The sequence below is a fragment of the Leucoraja erinacea genome, chromosome 2 (genome assembly GCF_028641065.1).
Source record: "Leucoraja erinacea ecotype New England chromosome 2, Leri_hhj_1, whole genome shotgun sequence".
In the NCBI taxonomy this organism is placed as follows: Eukaryota; Metazoa; Chordata; class Chondrichthyes; order Rajiformes; family Rajidae; genus Leucoraja; species Leucoraja erinaceus.
The window spans coordinates 98813741-98836679 of NC_073378.1; the positions used below are offsets into that span (position 1 = coordinate 98813741).

Consider the following 22939-nt stretch of genomic DNA (forward strand, 5'->3'; position numbering starts at 1 on the left):
TTTGCAGCTGAAATTTTCTCCATTTCCATTCAGCTTTAGTCATGAAAAAACTTTGCATCGCCACTCTGCCACTTTTAGAATCAACTGCAAGATACACCACCTACAAAAATATTTGGTTTCAGTTCATTTCAGCTGCATTTTGGAAGTGCAATTCAATGTGCACTTTTTGCATTTTGAGTTGGCACGAACAACAGTGGACATTTCTAATGCAGTGGAACAGGATAATTACTCAAGAAAAGAAAGGCCTAGAAAGCGTGGATGTGTATAGGATGTTTCCAGTAGTGGGAGAGTCTGGGACCAAATGGTGCAGCCTCAGAATAAAAGGATGTACCAAAGAATGGAGATGAGGAGGAATTCCCTGAGCCAGAGGGTGGTGAATTTGTGGAATGTATTACCACAGGCAGCAGCGCAAGCCAAGTCGTTGTGTATTTTTAAAGCAGAGATTAATAGGTTCTTGATTAGTCAAGGAGTCAAAGGTTACGGTGAGAAAGCAGGAGAATGGAGTTCAGAGGGAAAAATCCATCTGCCATGATTGAATGATGGAGCAGTCTTGATGGGTTGCATACCTAATTCTGCTCCTCCTTATGGTCCTCCCTGGTCCCTGCCATCATGACGATTGACTGGACTTTACTGACGTTAAAAGTTAAAATTGCATTGGTAGCTTATTCAAATAAAATATTTATTTTATTCCAACTGTGATTCTACTCTCTAGTGTGATGGAATACTACTGGATTTGAGCAATATGCCCTTGGAAGGTATAGCTGTTCTCAATATACCAAGCATACATGGTGGATCGAACTTGTGGGGTGAGAGCAAGAAACGACGTAGTTATCATCGGACAAGCAAGAAGGCGCCCGATAAACGGACGGTTCTCGATACCAAAGAGCTGAAATATTGTGTTCAAGGTAGGAAGCTGTCTGGAAATGTTCTCAAGTTAACCGTGACAACACAAGAAACTGATTCTAAAATAAATCAACAAATCAGATGTTCATATTTATGACACATGTGAAGATATTTTCCATCGGTACAATAATAAAATACTATGGTTTAATCTGTTAGGAGGACATTTATGCTTGATGAATTACAGTGTGATTTTAAATTTGTTTGTTTCTTCTAAATACCAAATACTGTGCCAAAGGAACATTATAAGTAATATATTTACAAAGATCAGATCATTCAATGACAGAAATCTACAACTATTTCAGAAGCAGCATTTGTTAAAATTCAAGTAATTTCGGCCTCTCTGATTCTTGACATTAATATTTTGTTAGAACTGAGTACATAATGCTAAAGCGAGCTAAGATATCTACTTCTCACCCATCTCTATGCATTTATGTTCGAATTAAGTTATGATGCAATTTGGAATCAAAACATTGGGGCTGTCAACATCTTTATATGGTTGATTGTGCACACCTAAATTAAGATCAGGGCAAAGCTATCCCGTGAAAAATGATTCTACCTATAATACCATTATTTATTTGTTGGATTAGCATTCAGCTTTCTTATGGGAATATTGAAAGATACACATGTATGCTCAACACATGGTGTCATTCTTATAGACTCGCCCTCTCTCAGTCACTCCCTCAGTTACTCTCTCCCTCACCATCGAAAGGGCAGCACAGTGGCTCAGCTGGTAGAGCTGCTGCCTCACAGTGCCAGAGGCCTGGGTTTGATCCTGACCTTAGGTGCTTTTTGTATGGAGTTTTTATATTCTCCCTGTGACCATGGATTACCTTCTGCTGCTCTAGTTTCCTCTCCACATGGACGGGTTTGCAGGTTAATTGGACTCTGTAAATACTTCTGAGTCGCTGGAGAGTGGATGCAAAAGTAGGATAACATAGAACTTGTGTGAATGGGTGAATGGTGATCGGCATAAACTCGTTGTGCCGAATACCTTGTTTTTGTGTTGTATCCTTCAATCAATTAATCAAACACTGCACATGGCATCAGACAAGTATTCAAATGGTGAACTTCGCAGAAGTAAAACAACTTTGTTCCTGTTTTCATAGAACAGTACTGCACAAAAACAGGTCCTTCGGCCCACAGTGTCTGTGCTGAACATGATCCCAAGACCACCACTTATCTATCTGCACAAAACCGATATCCCTCCATTCCCTGCATATACATATGTGCTATCCAAAAGTATGTTAAGTACCATTATTGTATCTGCTTCAACCAACACTCTAGGTAGTACAATCAAGGCACTCATTGCCATTTGTGCTTAAAAAAAACATGCCCAACACATCTCGTTTAAACGTTGCCCCTCTTGCCTTAAAACCATGCTCTCTAGTATTTGACTTTTCCTTCCTGGGGAAAAGATTCTGACTGACCTCTCATATTTATTCCTCTCATAATTGTATGTGCAATTTTCCTTGTCATTCCCTTTGCAAAGATCAATCACCTGTGAATGTTTGTTTATTATTGTTTAACCACAAAAGTGAATGCTGTTGCCCATTTTCAAGAATCTCCGACTAATAGATAGAAGATACCAATTTAAATAAAGATCAAAATGTTTTCCTTTTATTCCCTTTGGGGGTTAATAGTAAGGAAAGTTATCATGACGCGGGATGCTACTTAAATTTTGGAAAAATTTTCCTTCACCCATAAAATTGGATTATATTTGGCACTGGATTTCAAGCCTCTTATTCTATGAGCGTAATTTTACCTTTACTGGTGGATGTAATATCCATGACAGTAAATTAGGTGCAAATTACAAACATTTGGTAGGTTCCGAATACAGATTTACAGGGGCCTTCTCTTCTATTTCTACTTTCCCTTCTTTCTTCCTTTTTTTTTTTTTTATTCACAACGTTTTCAAAATTCCAAAGCACTTTTTTTTCACTTTCTGTTTCTTGTGTCCCTCTAGAGGTTGTTTAGAATGGGTGGCATTAATCTTGCCACAAAGGTTGCGAAATAAACCTAATAAATTGTATGGCAACATTCCTTTGCAAAGATCAATCCTGTGAATGTTATTATAGTTTCAAATGTTGCTTCAATATTGCACTGGATTTCAATCCTCTTATTCTATGTTAATTTTTACTACTGGTGGATATCCATGCAGCGTTTTACAAACAGGTTCAATACAATCTTATTTTTTTGATTAATTTTAATCTATCTTTTTGGGGTGCAATCTTGCCACAAAGACAATTGGAAATGTGCTTAACTTTTCCCCTCACTCTGAATGCAGCTGAAGGAACCATCTTATTTTGATTCATTTAATCTATCTTGTGCAAGCAAAGACAAGTAAATGTGCTAATTTTCCCATCAACCTCACCTTGATCTTTACATACAGTGTATTGCCAAACACTGCTTTCAAAGCTTCTGTTGAATATCATGGGTCATTTCCAGCCATTGACTGCAGAACACCTGTATTCCAATCAAGTAATATTTTCATGATATGAAAATAATGTGTAGCAACATTAATATTCAAATAAAGTCCTAATTTTCAACAATTTTTCTATGAATATGAGGGCTGATGTATACATTTTGGGCTTGAAAGCTGTATTAGCCTTCCTTTTTGGGTAGGACTATGCCTGTCAGGAAGACTAATTGAAATTATAATGGTAGCTTTCAGGTTTATTCAACAGACAAAACTTTGAACATTTGGGCAATTACAGATTTTTTTGTTGTACTTGAAAAACATAGTGCATGACAAATTTGGGATAAATTCTCAGGAGGAACAATTGTTTTTGGCCCCTAATGCACAATGTGTCTGATGCTACAGGCTGTTAGCTGCATTTGTTTTCATTTGGTTCCAGTGAATAGGTTAGGTTTATTATTATTGTCATGAGTACCAAGGTACAGTGAAACGATTTGTTTTGCATGCTATTCAAACAGATTAGATACATGATTAAGTCAAACTCAAGAACCGTTCAGTAGCCTGATAACAGCTGTTCTTGAGGCTGGTGGTGTGCATTTTCAAGCTTCTGTACCTTTTCCCTGACAGGAGCAGGGAGCAAATTGTATGACAGGGGTGGGACAAGTCTTTGATTATGTTGGCTGCGTTTCCAAGACAGCATTTGTGTGATGGACTGGGCTACATCTACAACTCTCTGCAATTTCTTATGGTCTTGGGCAGAGCTGTTCCCAAAGCAACCCGGGGTGCTTTCTTTGGTACAGAAGTGAACTTCGGGAAGTGAGATCAACCAGTGTGTCAATTCTCTTGCTCATGTTTAACATGAGCAAATTATGATAAATCTTCTCTGCCTCTTCATCAAATGACCGACTCTGAGCAGGGATGTTGTAGCATTACAGATTCAGCTTGCTTATCAAGCTCACTGCCTGAATATTTACACAAGCAAATGACCAATTTGACTTGGATTCTGCAAGTTCCTCCTGTAACTAGGAAACCATTGCAACCTACATTAGACAGCACTGGCAGATGGCTGATTCAGTCCATTAATCATTGGTCTCAGTTGATGATACAAGGATAAAAGTACCATTTCCTGCACCAAGGTGAAGGACATAGAGAACAGTGAGATCAATGTGGGTACACTCATATGCAGGGGTATTTTGTGATCAAGAAGTACAGAGTGTTGTGTTTCTTGAAGGAAACTAAGGTGGATAAGTCCATACTGGTTGATAAAATCTATCCTAAATTATTGAGAGAGGCAAGAGCAAAGATTGCTCGGGCATTGACAATGATCTTTGTATCCTCTCTGGCCACTGGAGGACTGAGGATTTGCCAATATCATTCCATCATTTATGAAGGGAAATAGAGGTATTCCAAGAAATTATAGGCCTGTAAACCTCACATCAGTGGCAGAGGGGCTATTGGAGATGATGCTTAGAGATAACATTTACTCACATTTTGAAGCCTATGGCTGCTCAGGGACATCAACATGGCTCTATGTGGGACACGTCATGTCTTACAAATTTGATTGATCAGGATAGTGTCGTAGATGTTGTGAACATGGAACATAAGGCATTTGACAAGATTCCTCATGATAGGCTTATGGATCTTTGAAATGCATGGGCTCCAAGATGACTTGGTAGTTTGGATTCAGAACTGTTATCCAGAGTAGACAGCTGATAGTTGTGGAATGGTGTTATTTTAGCTGGAAGACTGTCAGCAGTGGTGTAATGGCAATTTCTTAACTTTCCAGTGTCCAACTTTTAATTGCCATTACTACTCGGGAATGTCAGAGTGAAAGAACTTTCCCAGTCGCTGATAGTAAAAACAAATCTTCCAGTCATTATTTCCAGTTTAATTGGTCCTATATGGAAGTAGTAAAGAACCTGTCCCACTTGGGCGACCTAATCTATGACTTTAGAAGAGTTTTCCCTTGACTCAAACTCGCAGCATGGTTGACACGAGGTCCTAGGAGGTTCTGTGAGGTCACTGGAACTCTCCTTCATGCTCGAGGGAAGTTCATGAATACTCGCAGCCTCAGCTAGGTCGCAGAAAATGTATCAGCATATTGAAAGTTTTTCCGCGAGGAAAACTTGGTCGGCATGGGTCTTTTTAACTCGTAGTGTAGTCGAGTGGGGTCGCTATTTACTTACAGGCAGCCAAGGGCAGCCGTAGGCCATCTCCTTCATTGACCAGTCATTTTGATTGGCTCATTGGAGTTTCAGAACCTAGGAGGACCTACCGGTAGGTTTATTAAAACTACCGCTAAACTTTATTAAACTTCTCAAAAATGTCTCCACTCCTTCTCACCCCGTTCTCCCCACACCCACCTTCTCTCCCCTTCTATAACCATATAACCATATAACAATTACAGCATGGAAACAGGCCATCTCGACCCTTCTAGTCCATGCCGAACACATAATCTCCCCTAGTCCCATATACCTGCGCTCAGACCATAACCCTCCATTCCCTTCCCATCCATATAACTATCCAATTTATTTTTAAATGATAAAAATGAACCTGCCTCCACCACCGTCACTGGAAGCTCATTCTCTCCCCTTCTCTCCCCTCTCCCCTTCTCTCCCCCCCCCTCCCCTCCGCACTCTCTAAAGGATTTACCATACACTGTGGCAGCCGTTTACCTTCCTCTTCATCACGCAGACAACGCTCCTCCGCTTTCCCTGGCCCCCACCTTCGCGATGTGTGTGTGTGTGTGTGTGTGTGTGTGTGTGTGTGTGTGTGTGTGTGTGTGTGTGTGTGTGTGTGTGTGTGTGTGTGTGTGTGTGTGTGTGTGTGTGTGTGTGTGTGTGTGTGTGCGGTCGGTACATGCAGCTCACGGTTTGGTCGATGCAGCTCGTGTTTCAACGCGGCCGGTCGATCCAGTTCAAGGCTTTCCAGGAGATTGCCCTCGAGCTTGAAGGTCAAAGAAACTCTTCTGGACTCGCAGATTAGGTCGCCCAAGTGGGACAGGCCTTTAATACAGATAACAAATGAATATATCCGATCCTCTTAATTCTTATACAAGTTGTAACTTTTCGTTCTTACTAACTGTGTTGTGTGGTAAGAACTGTTGTCTCTTCAATCCCCGAGGCTAATCCGATCTGACCACTTCCTGTGGCTTTGCGAGCCTCCTCGGATGTAGACACGCCCATCTTCGTATCAAAATCCATCCCCGAAGCATACAAAAAAGATACAGCTAGAAATATCTATACAAAATACTATAATATAATATAACAGTAACTAACTGAAGCATGAATGGCTCCGACACACCGATTCCTAATTGTTCTAGATGAAAAGGAGCAGACAACGTTTTTCAGACTGACATTCCTAAATAACAATGTCATCACAGCCTAATCTGCACCTGTGAATATCAGAACTGCTGAGGGTGGTCCAGATTTGGTTGTGTGTCTAGCGGAAGATGTCATATAAATTTTTGTGCATAGCACCATCCATCTATTCCTTTCCATCCCTTTGAGTTCCAAATGTACATCTAATTAAACGTTTAAAGTTCTGGAAGATTTTAAGAAACTAAAGTTTACTGCCAGTAATTTGGTGAATCAGTAAGAAGAGATTGCCATATCTGGATTATCACAAGAGGAATGAAATTAGAAGGGATAGTAGAATATGGAATTCAGTACAACAAGTGTTGAGGCAGATATCCGAATGGCAACTGTAGACAAATGGGTTTTCATGGATGAGATGAATTCCAGTTCAATACTTAACTGCTGCGGAATAAGCAAGTCCCAGGTCATTTTAATTTTGGGGCTTCATTTAAATTCTACCAGCTAACTTCCTTTACATGAGGACCAAGTAGTTGACACAAAGTTATGCAGATTTACAGGACAAATTGCAACCCTCCTCCATCCAACCCCCACAAACCCTCCACCCCCCTCCACCAAATGTCGCCAAACATAATCTGAAAATTAAACCGTAAAACATAAGAACAGAATTAAACATTCAGCACATTGTGTCTACTAGGCAATTCAATAATGCCTGTATATTTTGCTCACACTCCCATTTTCCTGCCTTCTCCCATAACTTTGGACTCCTTTCCTAAGCAATCGCCTGCCAATCTCCGCTTTAAAAAAAAACAATGTCTTGAACTCCACAGCTGTGCAATGAGTTCCCACAGATACAGCACCCTCTGGCTGAAGAAATTCCTCCTTTTCTCCATTCACAAAATTAGTTTTGTGAACAACAAATGCAACATCATCATTTGAAAGTACACATGAGTGACTGTCTCGTGGAGGAAGAGCATTTGTGATGCATGTCGGAGAGGCTGGTGGTGATTGGAAGGTGGGGAGGAAGGGATTATATTTGGCAACTGTCGTAAGTTTATTAGTTCGTAACTGATAGGAGTAAAATTAAGCCATTCGGCCCATCAAGTCTACTCTGCCATTAGTTTGTGGCTGATCTATCTCTCCCTCCTAAACCCATTCTCTTGCCTTTTCCCCATAACCCCTGACACCCATACTAATGAAGAATCTATCTACCTCTGCTTTAAAAATATCCACTGACTTGGCCTCTACAGCCTTCTGTGGCAAAGAATTCCACAGATTCACCATCCTCTGACTCAAGAAATTCCTTCTCACCTCCTTCCTAAAGAAACGTCCTTTAATTCTCAGGCTATGACCTCTAGTCCTAAATACTCCCACTAGTGGAAACATCATCTCCACATCCACTCTATCCAAGCGTTTCACTATTTGGTATATGTTGGTGAGGTCCCCCCTCATTCTTCTAAACTCCAGCGAGTACAGTCCCAGTGCAGTCAAACGCTCATCATATACAAGATACAAGATACATTTAATTGTCATTTGGACCCCTTGAGGTCCAAACGAAATGCCGTTTCTGCAGCCATACATTACAAACACATAGACCCAAGACACAACATAATTTACATAAACATCCATCACATCGCTGTGATGGAAGGCCTAATAAACTTATCTCTCCACTGCACTCTCCCCCCCCGATGTCAGAGTCAAAGTCAAAGCCCCCGGCTGGCGATGGCGATTTTCCCGCGGCCATTAAAGCCACGCCGGGTGGTGCGAGGTCGCACACCGGGTCTTGCTGTTAGAGCCCCCGGCGTGCGCTCGCAGATTCCCGCGGCCATTCCAAGCCGCGCGGGTCAGTGATGTTAGGCCCCGCTCCAGGAGCTCTTCAACCCCGCAACTCGGGCGGGGGAAGTCGCCGTTGCGAGAGCCCTGAAAAGCGGTCTCCCTCCAGGGAGCCGCGGGCTCCCGGTGCCGCCGTCCACAGACCTGCCGTTGGAGCCTCCGACTCTCCGGTAGCAGCAGCAGCAGCAGCAGCAGCGTCCTCCACCGCTCCACCCGCTCCGGACTCGGCCAGCCCCGCGACGGTGAGGTGAGTCGTAGCACCAGAGTCCCCGGCTTCTTCCTGTTGGAGGCCGCTCCTCGTTGCGGCCCCAACGACAACGGAAACCCGACGAGAAAAGGTCGGGTCTTCAGTGCAGGGAGAGATTTAAAAAAGTTGCCATTACATCACTGTTTTTGTATTCTAGTACATTTGAAATAATTGCTAGTATTGTGATTGCCTTCTTTACTGCCGATTCGACTTGCAGATTAACCTTTTGGGAATCCTGCACCAGCACTACCAAGTCCCTTTGCACCGATTTCTGGATTCTCTCCCCATTTAAAAAATAGTCTACGCCTTTATTCCTACTACCAAAATGCATAACTCCACACTTTGCTACACTATATACTATCTGCTACTGCTCTGCCCACTCTCCCCACCTGTCCCCACCTGTCCAAGTCTTTGCACTACCTGCCTCCCTCCACCTTTTTTCATATTATCAGTAAACTTGGCCACAAAGCCTTCAATCCCCTCATCCAAATTATTAATATACAAGTGAAGAGTAGCGGCCCCAGTGGAACTCCGTGGAAATCACCAAACTGTGAGTGTGTGTAAAAAATCCAGTTTGAAATTAGGCTGAAGGAATAGCAACTGCATATTTCCTAAAGTGACTAATTCCACCAGAAAGAAGCGAGGAACATAAGTGTTTATTTCCCATGTATTCTGATCATGTTAAATGCAGCATACCTTGTAGAATGGGCTCTGATGAACCTGCAGACAGGATTTCAGACCACTTTATGATTTACATTGGGCTGAGGAATGCATCAACACTATCATGTTTCCATTACAACACACAGTCTCGATCGTACTGCTGCCATTGAAACAAGTAAACAGGGTAGGTCAAACCCACTCATATATTGCGTAGTGAAGGAATGAAGGACACATAGAAATATAGCATAGGCCATACTTTACTGTTGTCATTTGATGGGCAGTATGGACACATATCTGACAATGCATCGAGTTTCCCTTCTGACAGTAGATATTTTGCCCATTGAGCCCTGAAGGATTCTGTTCTCTGTTTTTTTTTTAAAGGGAAACAGTCTGACAAGTTGACTAATGTTTGCTTGTTAAAAAGAATAAAAAGTAATATATAATGGCCTTGAGCTGTTACCATTATTGTTGCCATAATCATTATTTGAGAAGTGGTTTTAACGAAACTAAGAGTACAAGTGAGAATTAGAATAGATTTTTTTTTAATGGACTTTGGTGAGTATCAACTCAGATGCACAGGTCAGCACAAATCAAAAGATATATTTATGTTTGCGGTAACCTTTTACCCAGCAACGTTACTGACTTAAAGGTGCAGTTCATCAAAACTGGTGAAAAGTTTTACTTAACTGGATGTGGAACAGGGATTTGGCTCAATGGTTTGTGTGCTCAGTTCATACTACTAGTAATTTTCTTCATGATAAAATCGATGGAATGCCACAAATTAACCACAATAAACATCACTTTTGATCCAGTGAGACCCCATACTGGGAGCAAATTATCATAATTTTAAAGATGATTGGAATGATTTTCTCTTTTATCACCAGATGAAAATTTGCTGATGGTAGGTGGCACAGTTGCACAGCTTGTGCGGCACAGCAGTGATGCTCGTAGAGCTGCTGCCTCACAGCTCTTGAGATCCGGTTCAATCCTTACCTCTGGTGCTTTCTGTGTGAGGTTTCTCCCTGTGATCACTGGTTTTCTCACAGATGCCGAAAACAATGAACATTGATCATTGTAAATTATCCCCAGTAATTTAAACGAGTGGTAGAATATGGGAATGTTGGTATGAATGTGGAATGCATAAAATGGGATTAGTGAAGGATTCTGCAAGTGGGTGCTTGATGCTCAGAGGGTGAAGGATCTTCTTCAGTACAATATGATTCTAAGTCAGGGAGCAAGGAAGGTCTGATAGATTAAACTGCATTTAATGTAATGAAAAAGGCCTAACAGGTAAGGCAAACAAACTCAGGGCATGGGACTGTGATATGAAAACGTTAACAGAAACATGGTTGAGGGGTGGTCAGGATTGCAGCTCAATGTTTCATTGGAAGATGCTATTGGTGTGATCGAGATCAAGGTAAGAGTCACATTTTGATTAGTGAAAACAACAATCGATCGAAAATAGGGGATGTCACAAATTATGGTTATACCCATTAAATAGTATATTCATGGGATATAATGTGAGGTTATATGCATATATCTAGAAATAAAAAGGTGTGATTATGACATATTATACAGTCCTAACATTATGTTTATAACGTTAAACATTGAAATGTCCACCACACAGTCCATTAAGTGTATTTAAAGAACGTACATCTTTCATTCTGCTGTCTGATATTTGTCCGTTATATAATTAATTTACCTGTCTTGAAAATATATTTATTGTGATATCTAGTTTTATTATTCCATGGGTTTTCTACAAAGATATATTTTTTATTCTTTGTGATTATTTTATTTTTACACATGCGCTATAAATAAAGAAATAATTCTTACCATGCCTCCTAGTTAGGTCAGGATTTCACTCCAGGTTCACATAAAAATTACCCAAGGAGAGTCTATGACCAGAGGCCATAGCTTAAGAATAAAAGGATGAAAGGAGATGAGGAGGAATTTCTTTAGTCAGAGGGTGGTGAATCTGTGGAATTAATTGCCACAGAAGGCTCTGGAGGTCAAGTCAATGGATATTTTTAAGATGGAGATTGATAGATTCTTGATTAGCACAGGTGTCAGGGGTTATGTGGAGAGGGCAGGAGAATGGGGTTGAGAATGAAAGATAGATCAGCCTTGATTTCAATGCCGTAGACTCGATGGGCCGAATGGCCTAATTCTGCTCCAATAACTTATGAACTTAAGAACAATGGTGGAGAATTAAACTACTTTGCACCAATGTTATAATTCTGTCATCAGTTTGAAATTCCTCCAAATTTGTTGTCAAACTTAGGTGGAGTTGACTTTTTTTCTGCAGCATGGTGCAATCATGTCCGTCTACCTGCTCGCCCTCTATTTAGCATTACAGAAACCCATGATTTGAACGTGAGTCACCCCCAATCAAATTCTATTTACTCACATTATAGTTTTATTATTTCCTACTTTCTCTGCTGTGAAAATAGCGATCCCATGAAGATGTAATTAACTTTTTTTTTTGCATGGTGCCAATCCTTTGCTTAACAAATTTTGGACTCTACTGCACAGTAAGATTCTACATTTGGAACCATGTCCTATCTTCTTTCTACATATGGGTGAGGAGAGCCAAAGTTTAATCAAAGTAAAGCCAGTCTCAAAGTTAATTTGCACCAATTAAAAAGAGCATTGTCTGCATTATAGTACACAAATGGTCTAGAGAATGAAAGATGGAGCAAGGAATTTGCATCTGCTGCAACTTTTACAATGAAGGCACTTTTGAACAGTTTCTAGCATACCACTTTCATGGACAGAACGCTTTCCTTGCCAGCCAGAAATCCACGATGACAAGATCCATTTACAGCGAAACCCTTTCACTTGGATCAGCAGCTGATCATGAATGGACCAAAATTTACCATCTCCCAGCATACAGGGCTACAGTGAGCATGCAATCACCTCTCTGCCTCTACCCTCAGCACATTTACAGTGGTACAAAACAAATACAATGTGGGCAGTATGCACGCGCTGCTAGAGGTCTGGATGCTGGCCAGTGGTGTGTTAAAGGCAGACATTTGGGTTACTGTTCCAATGCGAGCAGCTGCAATAATAAAAAAGACATTCATTAGAAGCAGGAAAACCAAGAACTGCCACTACCATAATGGTTTGACATTCAGAGAATCAGTGCCCCTACTTCAGGATTCAAAAAGAATGGTTGGCACAGTCACCAAACCTACAGTACGTTAGAGATTAACGATGAACAACAATTTCTGTTTTGGAGACTTAAAATGAAAAAAAAACCTGAACCATTTGTTTCCCAAGCTGCAGATGTTGCAACTGAACTTAACATTACCTTACACATAAACAGTTTTCTTCATATAATTCATGCTGTTCAGATACTTAAATTGTGACAGATTTTGATTATTTTTATAAATGTTAATGGGTATGAGAGAAAATAGTCGATGAAGATAACTTTTTTAATCTTCCTTTTAAACCATTTATTTCTCACTAATGATGAATCTAGGAATGAGCCTAGTGCTTTCGCTCGAGGAAGGAGGTCCCACCAGAGCACCCAAGTCAATTGCTGCAGCAAGACATTCAAAGTTAGTGGCAGATAGTCCGTCATCTTCACCTCAATGGCAACATTCTGCTTTGTCCCAGGATAAAATAAAGAAAGATCTACCTCCAGAAATCTGGTTCCTCAGATATGCAAGTAAAACAATGCGGATAGAAAAACAAAGTACGAGAGGAATTCAGCAAGTCAGGCAGTATCTGTGCAGGGAATGGGGAATAAAAATTCAGAATCATGTTGGGCAATGTACAGAGAGGTCTTCCACAAAGTAGTCACCAGAATAATATTTGGTCTTCCCAGAGTGGAGGATATTGCATCACGAGTACCGAATCAGAAGTATAAGTAAACCCCTACATCCAACACTATCCAGATGCAGAGCTTTGATCTCTGAAATATGGAAAGGGTGCAGTTAAAAGGTGTATCTTGTAGTTGCATGGAAAAAATACAGTGAGAAGGGGAGTGGGCGTTAGTAAACCTGAGCATCCCAAAAGGAATTCAGAATACTTATAAGGGAGGAAAGGAGATGCTTTGACTACAGGGGTGCTGGAAATATGAAAGTTGGAGGGGTGGACTACTGTTCTGTGGGGAGAATGGGTGTGCTTGGTGGTGCAGGGGATGGAATGTATATCACAGAGGACTTGTCAATTGGGACGGAGTGGAGAATGAAAATATAAACATATTGTGAAATCTAGTGTAGAAGATGGCATCTTCAGAATAGAGGCAGCAGAGACAGAAGAGAAACCTGGAGAATGGCAGGGAGGTCTTCTAGCAAGTTGGATGGGAGAAAGTGTAGTTAGGTTTCTAAAGGGAATCCATGGGTTTGTAGTAGATATTGCTTACTAGACTATCTCCGAAAATGGAGATTGAGAAGTTGGGGAAGAGACGAGGGATGGACCATGTCAGCTTCACTGACCTAGTTATCAGAGAAGAAGAGGGTGGTGGGTTAGGATCAACATCAGGCTCAGGCTCCATTAATGTGAAAGGAATTATATTATGTTGTGTGTAAGCTGCGTTGCATTGCTTCAGGAATAGAGAAGAGATAAATTAAATACCTAGCAAATACAATTAATTTCAAGTGGCCTGCTTTGCCTACTACAATTGTTCAGCAAGCATTTTTTTAAACCTTGTTCTATTTTATATTAGGAAGGATAAATAATCATTACCATTGGACAAGAAGGACCAATTAATCATCCAACAGTAGAAATCACCATTTTCAAATAATCATCATGCAGCATGCTGAGAGACTTGCTGAAATGCATTTTTTTTGCTAATGATTTCTACCATTTCTTACAAGTTTTCCAGCAATCCTTTATAAAATTGTCAGCTTGCCAAGATAAATGATGAAACTATTTTGAAAAAACAAAACCTTCTCAGATGATTACCAAAAGTCGGACTGAGCCATTAGATGTTTTAAGTTCTTTAGATGGTAATTAGGCACACTGCTTTTGTTTGCAATCGTGTTAAAAGCCTCCACATCGGAGTTACATTCATAAAATGTGATTGCTCCAAAATTAGATGTTGTATTCTCAACAAGAGATTAGAATAGATATATAGTTTTTTAATGCTAATATCTGCTCAATGGATTAATAAACCAATGTAAATAGAAAATGCGAAATGCTGTGTATTTTACAAGACATTATAGTCCAATAACGAAATCAGTTTGGAGGAAGGGGTAGACTAATTCTCAGGTTGCAATATAAAACATTATTAAAGTATTAAAAGTAAAGTCTTAGTGTAGAAATGCTTCAGTGTTTGGTATGTTAAACGGTAGTGCAAGATTGCCAACATATATTGTTCTCAGGGCCTTGCTACCAAGCTTGTTTATGTGAGAGAGACTCAGACTGTTATGTAGATTTGGCCAGATTATGTAGATTCGGCCAGATTATGTAGATTGAGTGTAGAAGAACAAGTCACAGTTTGTGAGTGAGGTTTAACAAAATTGGTATGTTTTTTGAGTGGATGGTTAAGGTGACAACGGCTTTGAGGTTGTAGGATGAAGTCGCATTTGGATTGGGGTGGTGGGGTTGAAAGGGTCTGAGGATGAAGTGTGTGAAGAGTTAGTATATTAACGATGTTGATGTATCTGAGGTGGACTCTATGATTCCACATTCCATGCTTTGCCAGGTGCCTTCAGGTCACAAAAAAAAACAGGACCCACAGCTGTTGTGAGGCATGAACAATCCACACTATTCACTCTCTCACATGCATACATGGATATCAAGGAAGTGGTATCCAACTGATGCACGTCATAGAGTCGTACAGCATCGAATCAGGCCCTTTGGCCAAACTTACCCATGCTGACAAAGATGCCCCTTCTATGCTAGTTTCTGCTGCCCACATTTGGCCCATATCCCTCTAAACCTTTCCTAGCCATGTCGACCGTTGACCGTCTCAACTTTTCCTCTCCCTTTATCTATCCTAACCTCGCCCCTTCTGAACGTACAGCCCTCCGCTCACTCTCCAGACTGCAGCTACCCCGACATTATCCAACCCGTCTACAAGGGAGGTGCCGTGGTAGTCTGGCACGAGGACCTCTGTCTGGCAGACCTAGTCTAGCTGAGGCCAGGCGACAACTCTCAGACACCTCCTCCTACTTATCGAAGGTAGACACAAAATGCTGGAGTAACTCAGCGGGACAGGCAGCATCTCTGGAGAGATGGAATGGGTGACGTTTCGGGTCAAGACCCTTCTTCAGACTGATGTCAGGGGAGGTGGCAGGACAGAGATAGATGGGTGACGTTTCGGGTCGAGACCCTTCTACAGACTCCATCTTCTAGAATCTTATAAGAAAGGGGGTCTTATAGAAACTTACAAAATTCTTAAGGGGTTGGACAGGCTAGATGCAGGAAGATTGTTCCCGATGTTGGGGAAGTCCAGAACAAGGGGTAACAGTTTAAGGATAAGGGGGAAATCTTTTAGGACTGAGATGAGAAAACCATTTTTCACACAGAGAGTGGCAAATCTCTGAAATTCTCTGCCACACAAGGTAGTTGAGGCCAGTTAATTGGCTATATTTAAGAGGGACTTAAATGTGGCCCTTGTGGCTAAAGGGATCAGCGGGTATGGAGAGAAGGCAGGTACAGGATACTGAGTTGGATGATCAGCCATGATCATATTGAATGGCGGTGCAGGCTCGAAGGGCCGAATGGCCTACTCCTGCATCTATTTTCTATTTCTATGTTTCTATGTTTACCAGTTCATCCTGGGACATAACTGTAGATCTCCGATGTTAGTGTGTCTGATGCTCACAGGACTTGGAAGGCAAATCGTAGATCGAGCCATTTTATAACAAAACTAAATCTCAAGGCATAATACTGTTTCTAGGACCACATATCTAACTACCAGAAATTTAATTGTAAGACTGAACAATTTTTGAGAGAAAAAAAAGACACAAAATGTTGGAGTCACTCAGTGGGTCGGGCAGCATCTCTGGAGAAAATAGATAGTTGATCATTTGGGTTAGGACCCTTCTTCAAACTGATTGGTGACTTTTCAGGCCAGGACCCTTTCTCTGTTCTGCAGAGATGCTGCCTGACCCGTTGAGTTAACTCCAGCACTCTGTGCCATCTTTTTGTAAACCAGCATCTGCAGTTCTTTATATCTAATTTTTGAAAGCAACATGAAGAATTTTTGATTTTTGCTGAACATAGAGGGCTTATTTGACTAACTGTTTACTTGGATATTGCAAAAAGTCTGATGGGGAATAAAACATGAAAAAGCACATTATGTAGCTTTAGGGTCCGGCCAACAAAAACAATGCAGACATTTAACATCAAGATCTGTAATGTCCTCAAAATAATTTCTGAACTGTTTGCAATCCTGCGCAAGGTTTTCTAAATTTAAAGAGGAAATGAACAGGGTGTCTCTTGGTGATTGCATCCCATCATTAGAAATGAGCGTGTCAGGTCAGCCCCCTCTGACTGAGTGCCATTCACAATTTGCTGACATCAGCACTCATTCATGAGACCAGGCCTTGTTTTCACACTGCAGTAATGTGAAGAGACACGTGAAGCAGCAGAGTTTATAGAAAAGGCGGAGATGGTGTGTACTATGTACACATTCCCACACAGCCTGCAAGCTAATTCACATTGAAAATAAGCAGAGGGAGGAAAAAGAAACAACCACCCTTCAAAAGCCTGATCTTACTGATACACAGTAGACACATTGTGAACACACAGAGAAGGGGAGTTTCATATTAGTTTCAGTGCTCATTCTTGCTTATTTTGTGGCCCGAAATGCATTGAGATGTATTTTTTCTTTCAGTGTTCATACGGTAAAGCTTTTTTTTAAAAAAGCTAATTTTCCTCAACTGATTTTAGCTTACAACGATGTAACGGAATGATTTTGTACTATCAGTGAATTTTATTTTGGGATTTGATTTTAATATTAAACATGGGTGAAGTGTGTTCAAGTGTTCATTATTTGAGGATTTAAATTTTTGCCAAGCTTAGATTAGTGGAACCTCAAGATATTACCTTCTATCATAATTAGCAGCATTTTTTTTTTGTTTCTTTTTATTCTTTTCATAGTTGGGAGTGCTAGGGCTATCTGTATTCAATACTCAAGACAATATACATACAGTTACTGGGCTTTGCATGTTGTCAGAACAATGGGGAAAGCCAATTTCCTCAGTAAAACCAATATGTTCAACATATGGCAACACGTCTCAAGAAACCTCCAACCTGCTGTGCTTTGCTAGCATGGAGTGCAGCAAAATTTCTGTTGATAAGAAGTCTTGTATATGAAAGAACTTTAGAGCTTCATAATTCGGATATGGTATGTTCTGAAGGTAAATTATAAACTCCTAAAAAGACAAAGTGAAGAGGACTCGCCTATTCAAGTTTTGTATAGTGTACAAGCTGCTCCCAACTTCAATTGTGGCATTGTGGATTCCACAATATCAGGACTGTACTACAATGGGCCAAATCACCTCAACTGTTGGACACTGCGTTTTGGAAGGTCACCAGAACTCTGACTCCCAAGATATCTGGCACTTCTCTGAGCAACTCTTGGGATCTTTAGCTTCCCTCTTGGCCTTACAGAATAGAGAATAGAATAGAATAGAATGCTATGTATTGTCATTCAAACCTGGGTTTGAACGAAATTCAATTTCTACAGTTTTTTACATTACAACACAATCCAAGACCCACACTTAACATAGTTTACATAAACATCCATCACAGTGAGTCTCCAACATCTCCTCACTGTGATGGAAGGCAAAGTCTTTATCTCTTCCCTTTGTTCCTTCTCCCGTGGTTCAGCAGTCCAACTGCAGTGTCGAGGCGAACTGGGGCTCCGATGTTAAAGCCCCCGGCGGGCGTTGGTAAGTCCTGAGGCTGTTTAAGCCACGCGGGGCGATGTTAGGCCCCGGCTCCATGTCCTTAAACCCGTGATTCCAGTGGGAGAAATCGCCGTTGCGGTGCTTGGAAAAGCGGTCTCCCACCAGGGACCTGCGAGCTCCTGATGTTCCCGTCCACCGGGTCTGCGGCCGGTGCCTCTGAACTCCAAAAGTCAGGTCGCAGTCGTGCGCCACCACAGCTCTTCCCGCTCTGAAGTTGGCCAGCTCCGCGATGTCCGTTCCGCAGGCTCTGCAACTGGAGCCCTCAGGTTAGTCCCGGCTGGAGGTCGCCGCCGGCTCCACGATGTTAGGCCCAACGACATCCGAGACCCGACAGGGAATAGTCGGGTCCTCGCACAGGGAAGAGATAAACGGTTTCCCCCACAGCCCCCCCCACCCCCCACATATACACAGCTAAAAAAATTAATAAAAACTGACTCAAAGACATACATTTAACAAGACAAAAAATAAAAAAAGACAGACGACTGTAGCCGAGACACTGCCGTTAGGCGCCGCCACTCCCACCAGGATCACTCGCATGACTATTTCCACTGGCTTTTGCCAAATTACTGCAAATAAGAGAGAGCCAGGATTAATTTTCTGCAATTTTAATCTGCCATATTCACAATTATTTGATTTAATCTGATAATTCAATTACAGCCTTAAGTGTAAGATATCTTTAAAGTTGCTATATTGTGTTGCAAGATTTTAAGTAGAAAAACACATATTTATTTTGTACTAATAATTTATATATGTACGTGATTTTCAGCATGTTTTAAACCTGTGTATTTTTTGTTGTGTGTTAATAATTGCAAAATGTTAAACTGGGTTTAAACAAAGCAGCTTCTCTTTTTCATTCTTCTCTGTCTGCTAGCAAGTCTTCAAGTATCATAAGGCAGCACAGAAGAGCAGCACAGTGCCAGAGACCCAGGGTTCAATCCTGACCTCAATTGCTGTCTGTGTGAAGTTTGCACGTTCTCCCTTTGACTGCATGGGATCGTCCAGGTGACCTGATTTCATCCCATATCCCAAAGAATATGGGATGAAGCCTTACATTTTGTTTCCACATCTAGGTGATTAATATTACTATTAATGGTCCATTAACTGACTCCTGATGATACCTCACTAAATACATCCTTTCAGCCTGAAAAGGACCTTTTTTTTTAAACTGTTTTTTATTCAGCAGTTTGTGGTTAAAATTAACACTTCCTCCAATTCCTTGGACACTTAATTTATGCAACAGCCTTTTATGTTGCACTGTCAAATGCCTTTTGGAAAACAAAATACGCCACAGATTATCATCTATAAACCTGCCACTTCCTCACAAAATTGGAGTAAATTTGTCGAAATTGGAGCAATTTCTCCTTTGATTTTTTTTCTTAAACATTTTGCCAATAATTGATGTTAAACTATATGGGATGGACGAGTCGGGCTGAAGAGCCTGTTTCTGCACTGTATGATACTCTGACTCTATTTGGAAAAATCCACTTCCTGAAGTCAAAGTAGAATTTGTTGTATAGAAACGTAGAAACATAGAAAATAGATGCAGGAGTAGGCCATTCGGCCCTTCGCGCCTGCACCGCCATTCAATATGATCATGGCTGATCATCCAACTCAGTATCCTGTACCTGCCTTCTCTCCATACCCCCTGATCCCTTTAGCAACAAGGGCCACATCTAACTACCTCTTAAATATAGCCAATGAACTGGCCTCAACTACCTTCTGTGGCAGAGAATTCCAGAGATTCACCACTCTCTGTGTGAAAAATGTTTTCCTCATCTTGGTCCTAAAAGATTTCCCACATAAATCAAGAATTCTCTCTTGTCACCATTTAACTTCAGTGATAACACAGGACAATTTTTCTATCCAAAGGTACTGACAGTGCTTGTTTTTTTTAGTAACTATCAACATTATATTCAGGGACAGTTTCTTCCCAGCTGTTAACAGGCAACTGAATCATCCTACCACAACCAGAGAGCACTGCTGAACTACTATCTACCTCTTTGATGACCCACGGACTATCCTTGATTGGACTTTGCTGGCTTTAACTTGCACTGAACATTATTCCCTTTTAATTTATACTCTAAATGGATCGATTGTAATCATGTATTGTCTTTCTGCTGACTGGTTAGCACGCAACAAAAGCTTTTCACTATACCTCGGTACACGTGACAATAAACTAAACGGAACTGGAATTAACTGAACTATATGCAAGAATGTCCTGGGAAACATTGAAGGGAAAAAGTGCTCAAATTCTTCAGCACACTTCTACCTTGGGTTTTCCCCTGTTGTACTCTGCCACCTTCTTGAATAAACACAGAAGTATTCTTCAGACCTTACACACAGGAGGAGCAGATGCACAGTGACAGGCATGTGGCCAACATGTTGCCATCCTGTGTGTCAGCAAGTGGAATTCATCTCAGCGCTGGGTTGTTTACCATGCCTCAATGTGTGAAACCCTTGAAAGCTGTCACTATTCCAAGAGTTTCACCTTGTAGATGCACCCTGGCATCGTTGGCAAGGCTGGCTTGAGCGAACCAGGTGAGTTTTTCTTAGGACAGTCAAACACACTTTTAGTCTCTGAATAATTGGAGAAGAATCTAGTTTTTCCACTGCATGAGAAAGTGTAATGGCAAGACCAGCTTTCTGCAAACCTTGTGCTTTGCAATAATTTTTTAGATGGTACACACTGCAGCCACCATATGCCAAGAATGGAGTGACTGAATATTTAAGATGGTGTGTGGGATGCCAAACGAGTGAACTGCATTGACGAGGATGATGCCAGGTTTTGTAACAGTGCTATTATGGGCACAGTCATCCCGTCAAGCAGAACGTATTCCACCATGCCATCGGCTTATGCCGCCCAAAAGGTAGAAAGAATCTGGGAGAACAGGAGGTGAATAAGGTAACTAGCTTCTGACATGCTCCTCTAGCTACAGTACCCATGTGAATTTCTGGTCACTGTAGACCCACAAGATATTGATGGTTTGAGAATTGCTGATGGTAATGCCCATTAATGTCAAACATGTTTGTTTAGACTCTCTTCTCGACAGGAAATGGTCTGGTATCTTGGTGATGCAAATATTGCCTGCCTATTCAGCCTTTCCCTGAATAGGCTCGAGGTCTTAGTGTGTGTAGTCATGCAGTTTCACATTTGCTAAAGGGTGTTAAAGGGAATTTAAATATTGTGTAATCTATATAACTAAATGTCTCATCTTGACCACTTCCTGTCTGCGCTGTATATTGATTTTAGAAAAAAACGCTACCCTATATCGCTATGATTTTTGGCCATCTTACTCACAGTCCTCTTCCGCTGAGGCAGCCCCGAGGATTTTTCCGATCGATAAAAAATAAAAATCTTGAGATCTGCTGATTGGTTCTCTCACCTGTCAATCACCACGATGAAGGTAACGCCCCTTTCCGCGGAGGGGGCAGGTCTATAAAACCCCGGATGCCTGGATGTGAGTCAGTCACTCTGGAGAATCGTGAGGGAGAGGGCACACTTGCAATTCTAAGCTATGAATCAACTGAACTGTGAGTCTGCAATGTAGTTGCAATAAATGATGTAATAGCCCATAATGACAATGCCATGAGTTGTTTGGCCTGCCCTGTACTTGAGACTGCAGTGCAAAATGGAAATGAAATGACAATGCCATGAATAGTTTTGCCTGCCCTGTGCTTGAGACTGCGGTGCAAAATGGAAATGAAATGACAATGCCATGAGTTCTTTGGTCTGCCCTGTGCTTGAGACTGTAGTGCAAAATGGAAATGAAATGACAATGCCATGAGTTGTTTGGCCTGCCCTGTACTTGAGACTGCAGTGCAAAATGGAAATGAAATGACAATGCCATGAATAGTTTTGCCTGCCCTGTGCTTGAGACTGCGGTGCAAAATGGAAATGAAATGACAATGCCATGAGTTCTTTGGTCTGCCCTGTGCTTGAGACTGTAGTGCAAAATGGAAATGAAATGACAATGCCATGAGTTGTTTGGCCTGCCCTGTGCTTGAGACTGCAGTGTAAAATGGAAATGAAATGACAATGCCATGAGTTGTTTGGCCTGCCCTGTGCTTGAGACTGCAATGCAAAATAGGAATGGAAATGGAAATTAAATGAGTTGTTTGCCCTACCCTGTGCTTGAAAGGGAAATGCAAAATGGAAATGAAATGAAATGAGTTGTTTGGCCTGCCTGAAACCTCTTATTTCGGCCCAGAGGGTCCCTATTAGCTGAGAAACCTTTTGCCCAAAATGACCATATTAGACCAGAAGGAGCATTTTGGCCCAAAAGGCCCATACCAAGCCAGGAAAAGTTCAGAAAAAGTGGCTTTCACTGAGATTTCACAGATTTTTTGTTATGACTAAGGCAAACTAATTTCCTTGTATGTTGCAAAACATACGGTTAATAAATTAAGATTAATATTATGATTATGATAATGTTTTTATTGTCACGTGTACTGAGATACAGTGAAAAACTGTTTGTATGCTATCAAAGCATATTACACCATACTTAGACTGATTAGATGGTATTTAGCTCTATTGGATTTGTCCAACATTTTGTAGGCAGGAAATACCAGGCAATTTCCCACATTCTGCAGTAGCTGCAAATGTTATCGCTGTATCACAGCAGAAATGCCCAGGTCTTCCACACCACAGCATGTGAAGCACACAGTTCATGCACTGTGTTAACATTTGCAGAGCATG

At 41.2% G+C, this 22939-nt stretch overlaps 1 protein-coding gene across 2 annotated transcripts in view; it reads left to right on the top strand.

The window, feature by feature from the left end:
• dgkb (diacylglycerol kinase, beta) overlaps positions 1-22939 on the top strand; it is a 518449-nt gene that overhangs the window by 444421 nt on the left and 51089 nt on the right. For both annotated transcript variants that reach the window (XM_055661892.1, XM_055661899.1), the window contains one exon: positions 713-905. In XM_055661892.1, coding sequence (XP_055517867.1) covers positions 713-905 — 193 coding nt within the window. The remainder of the gene's footprint in view (positions 1-712; positions 906-22939) is intronic.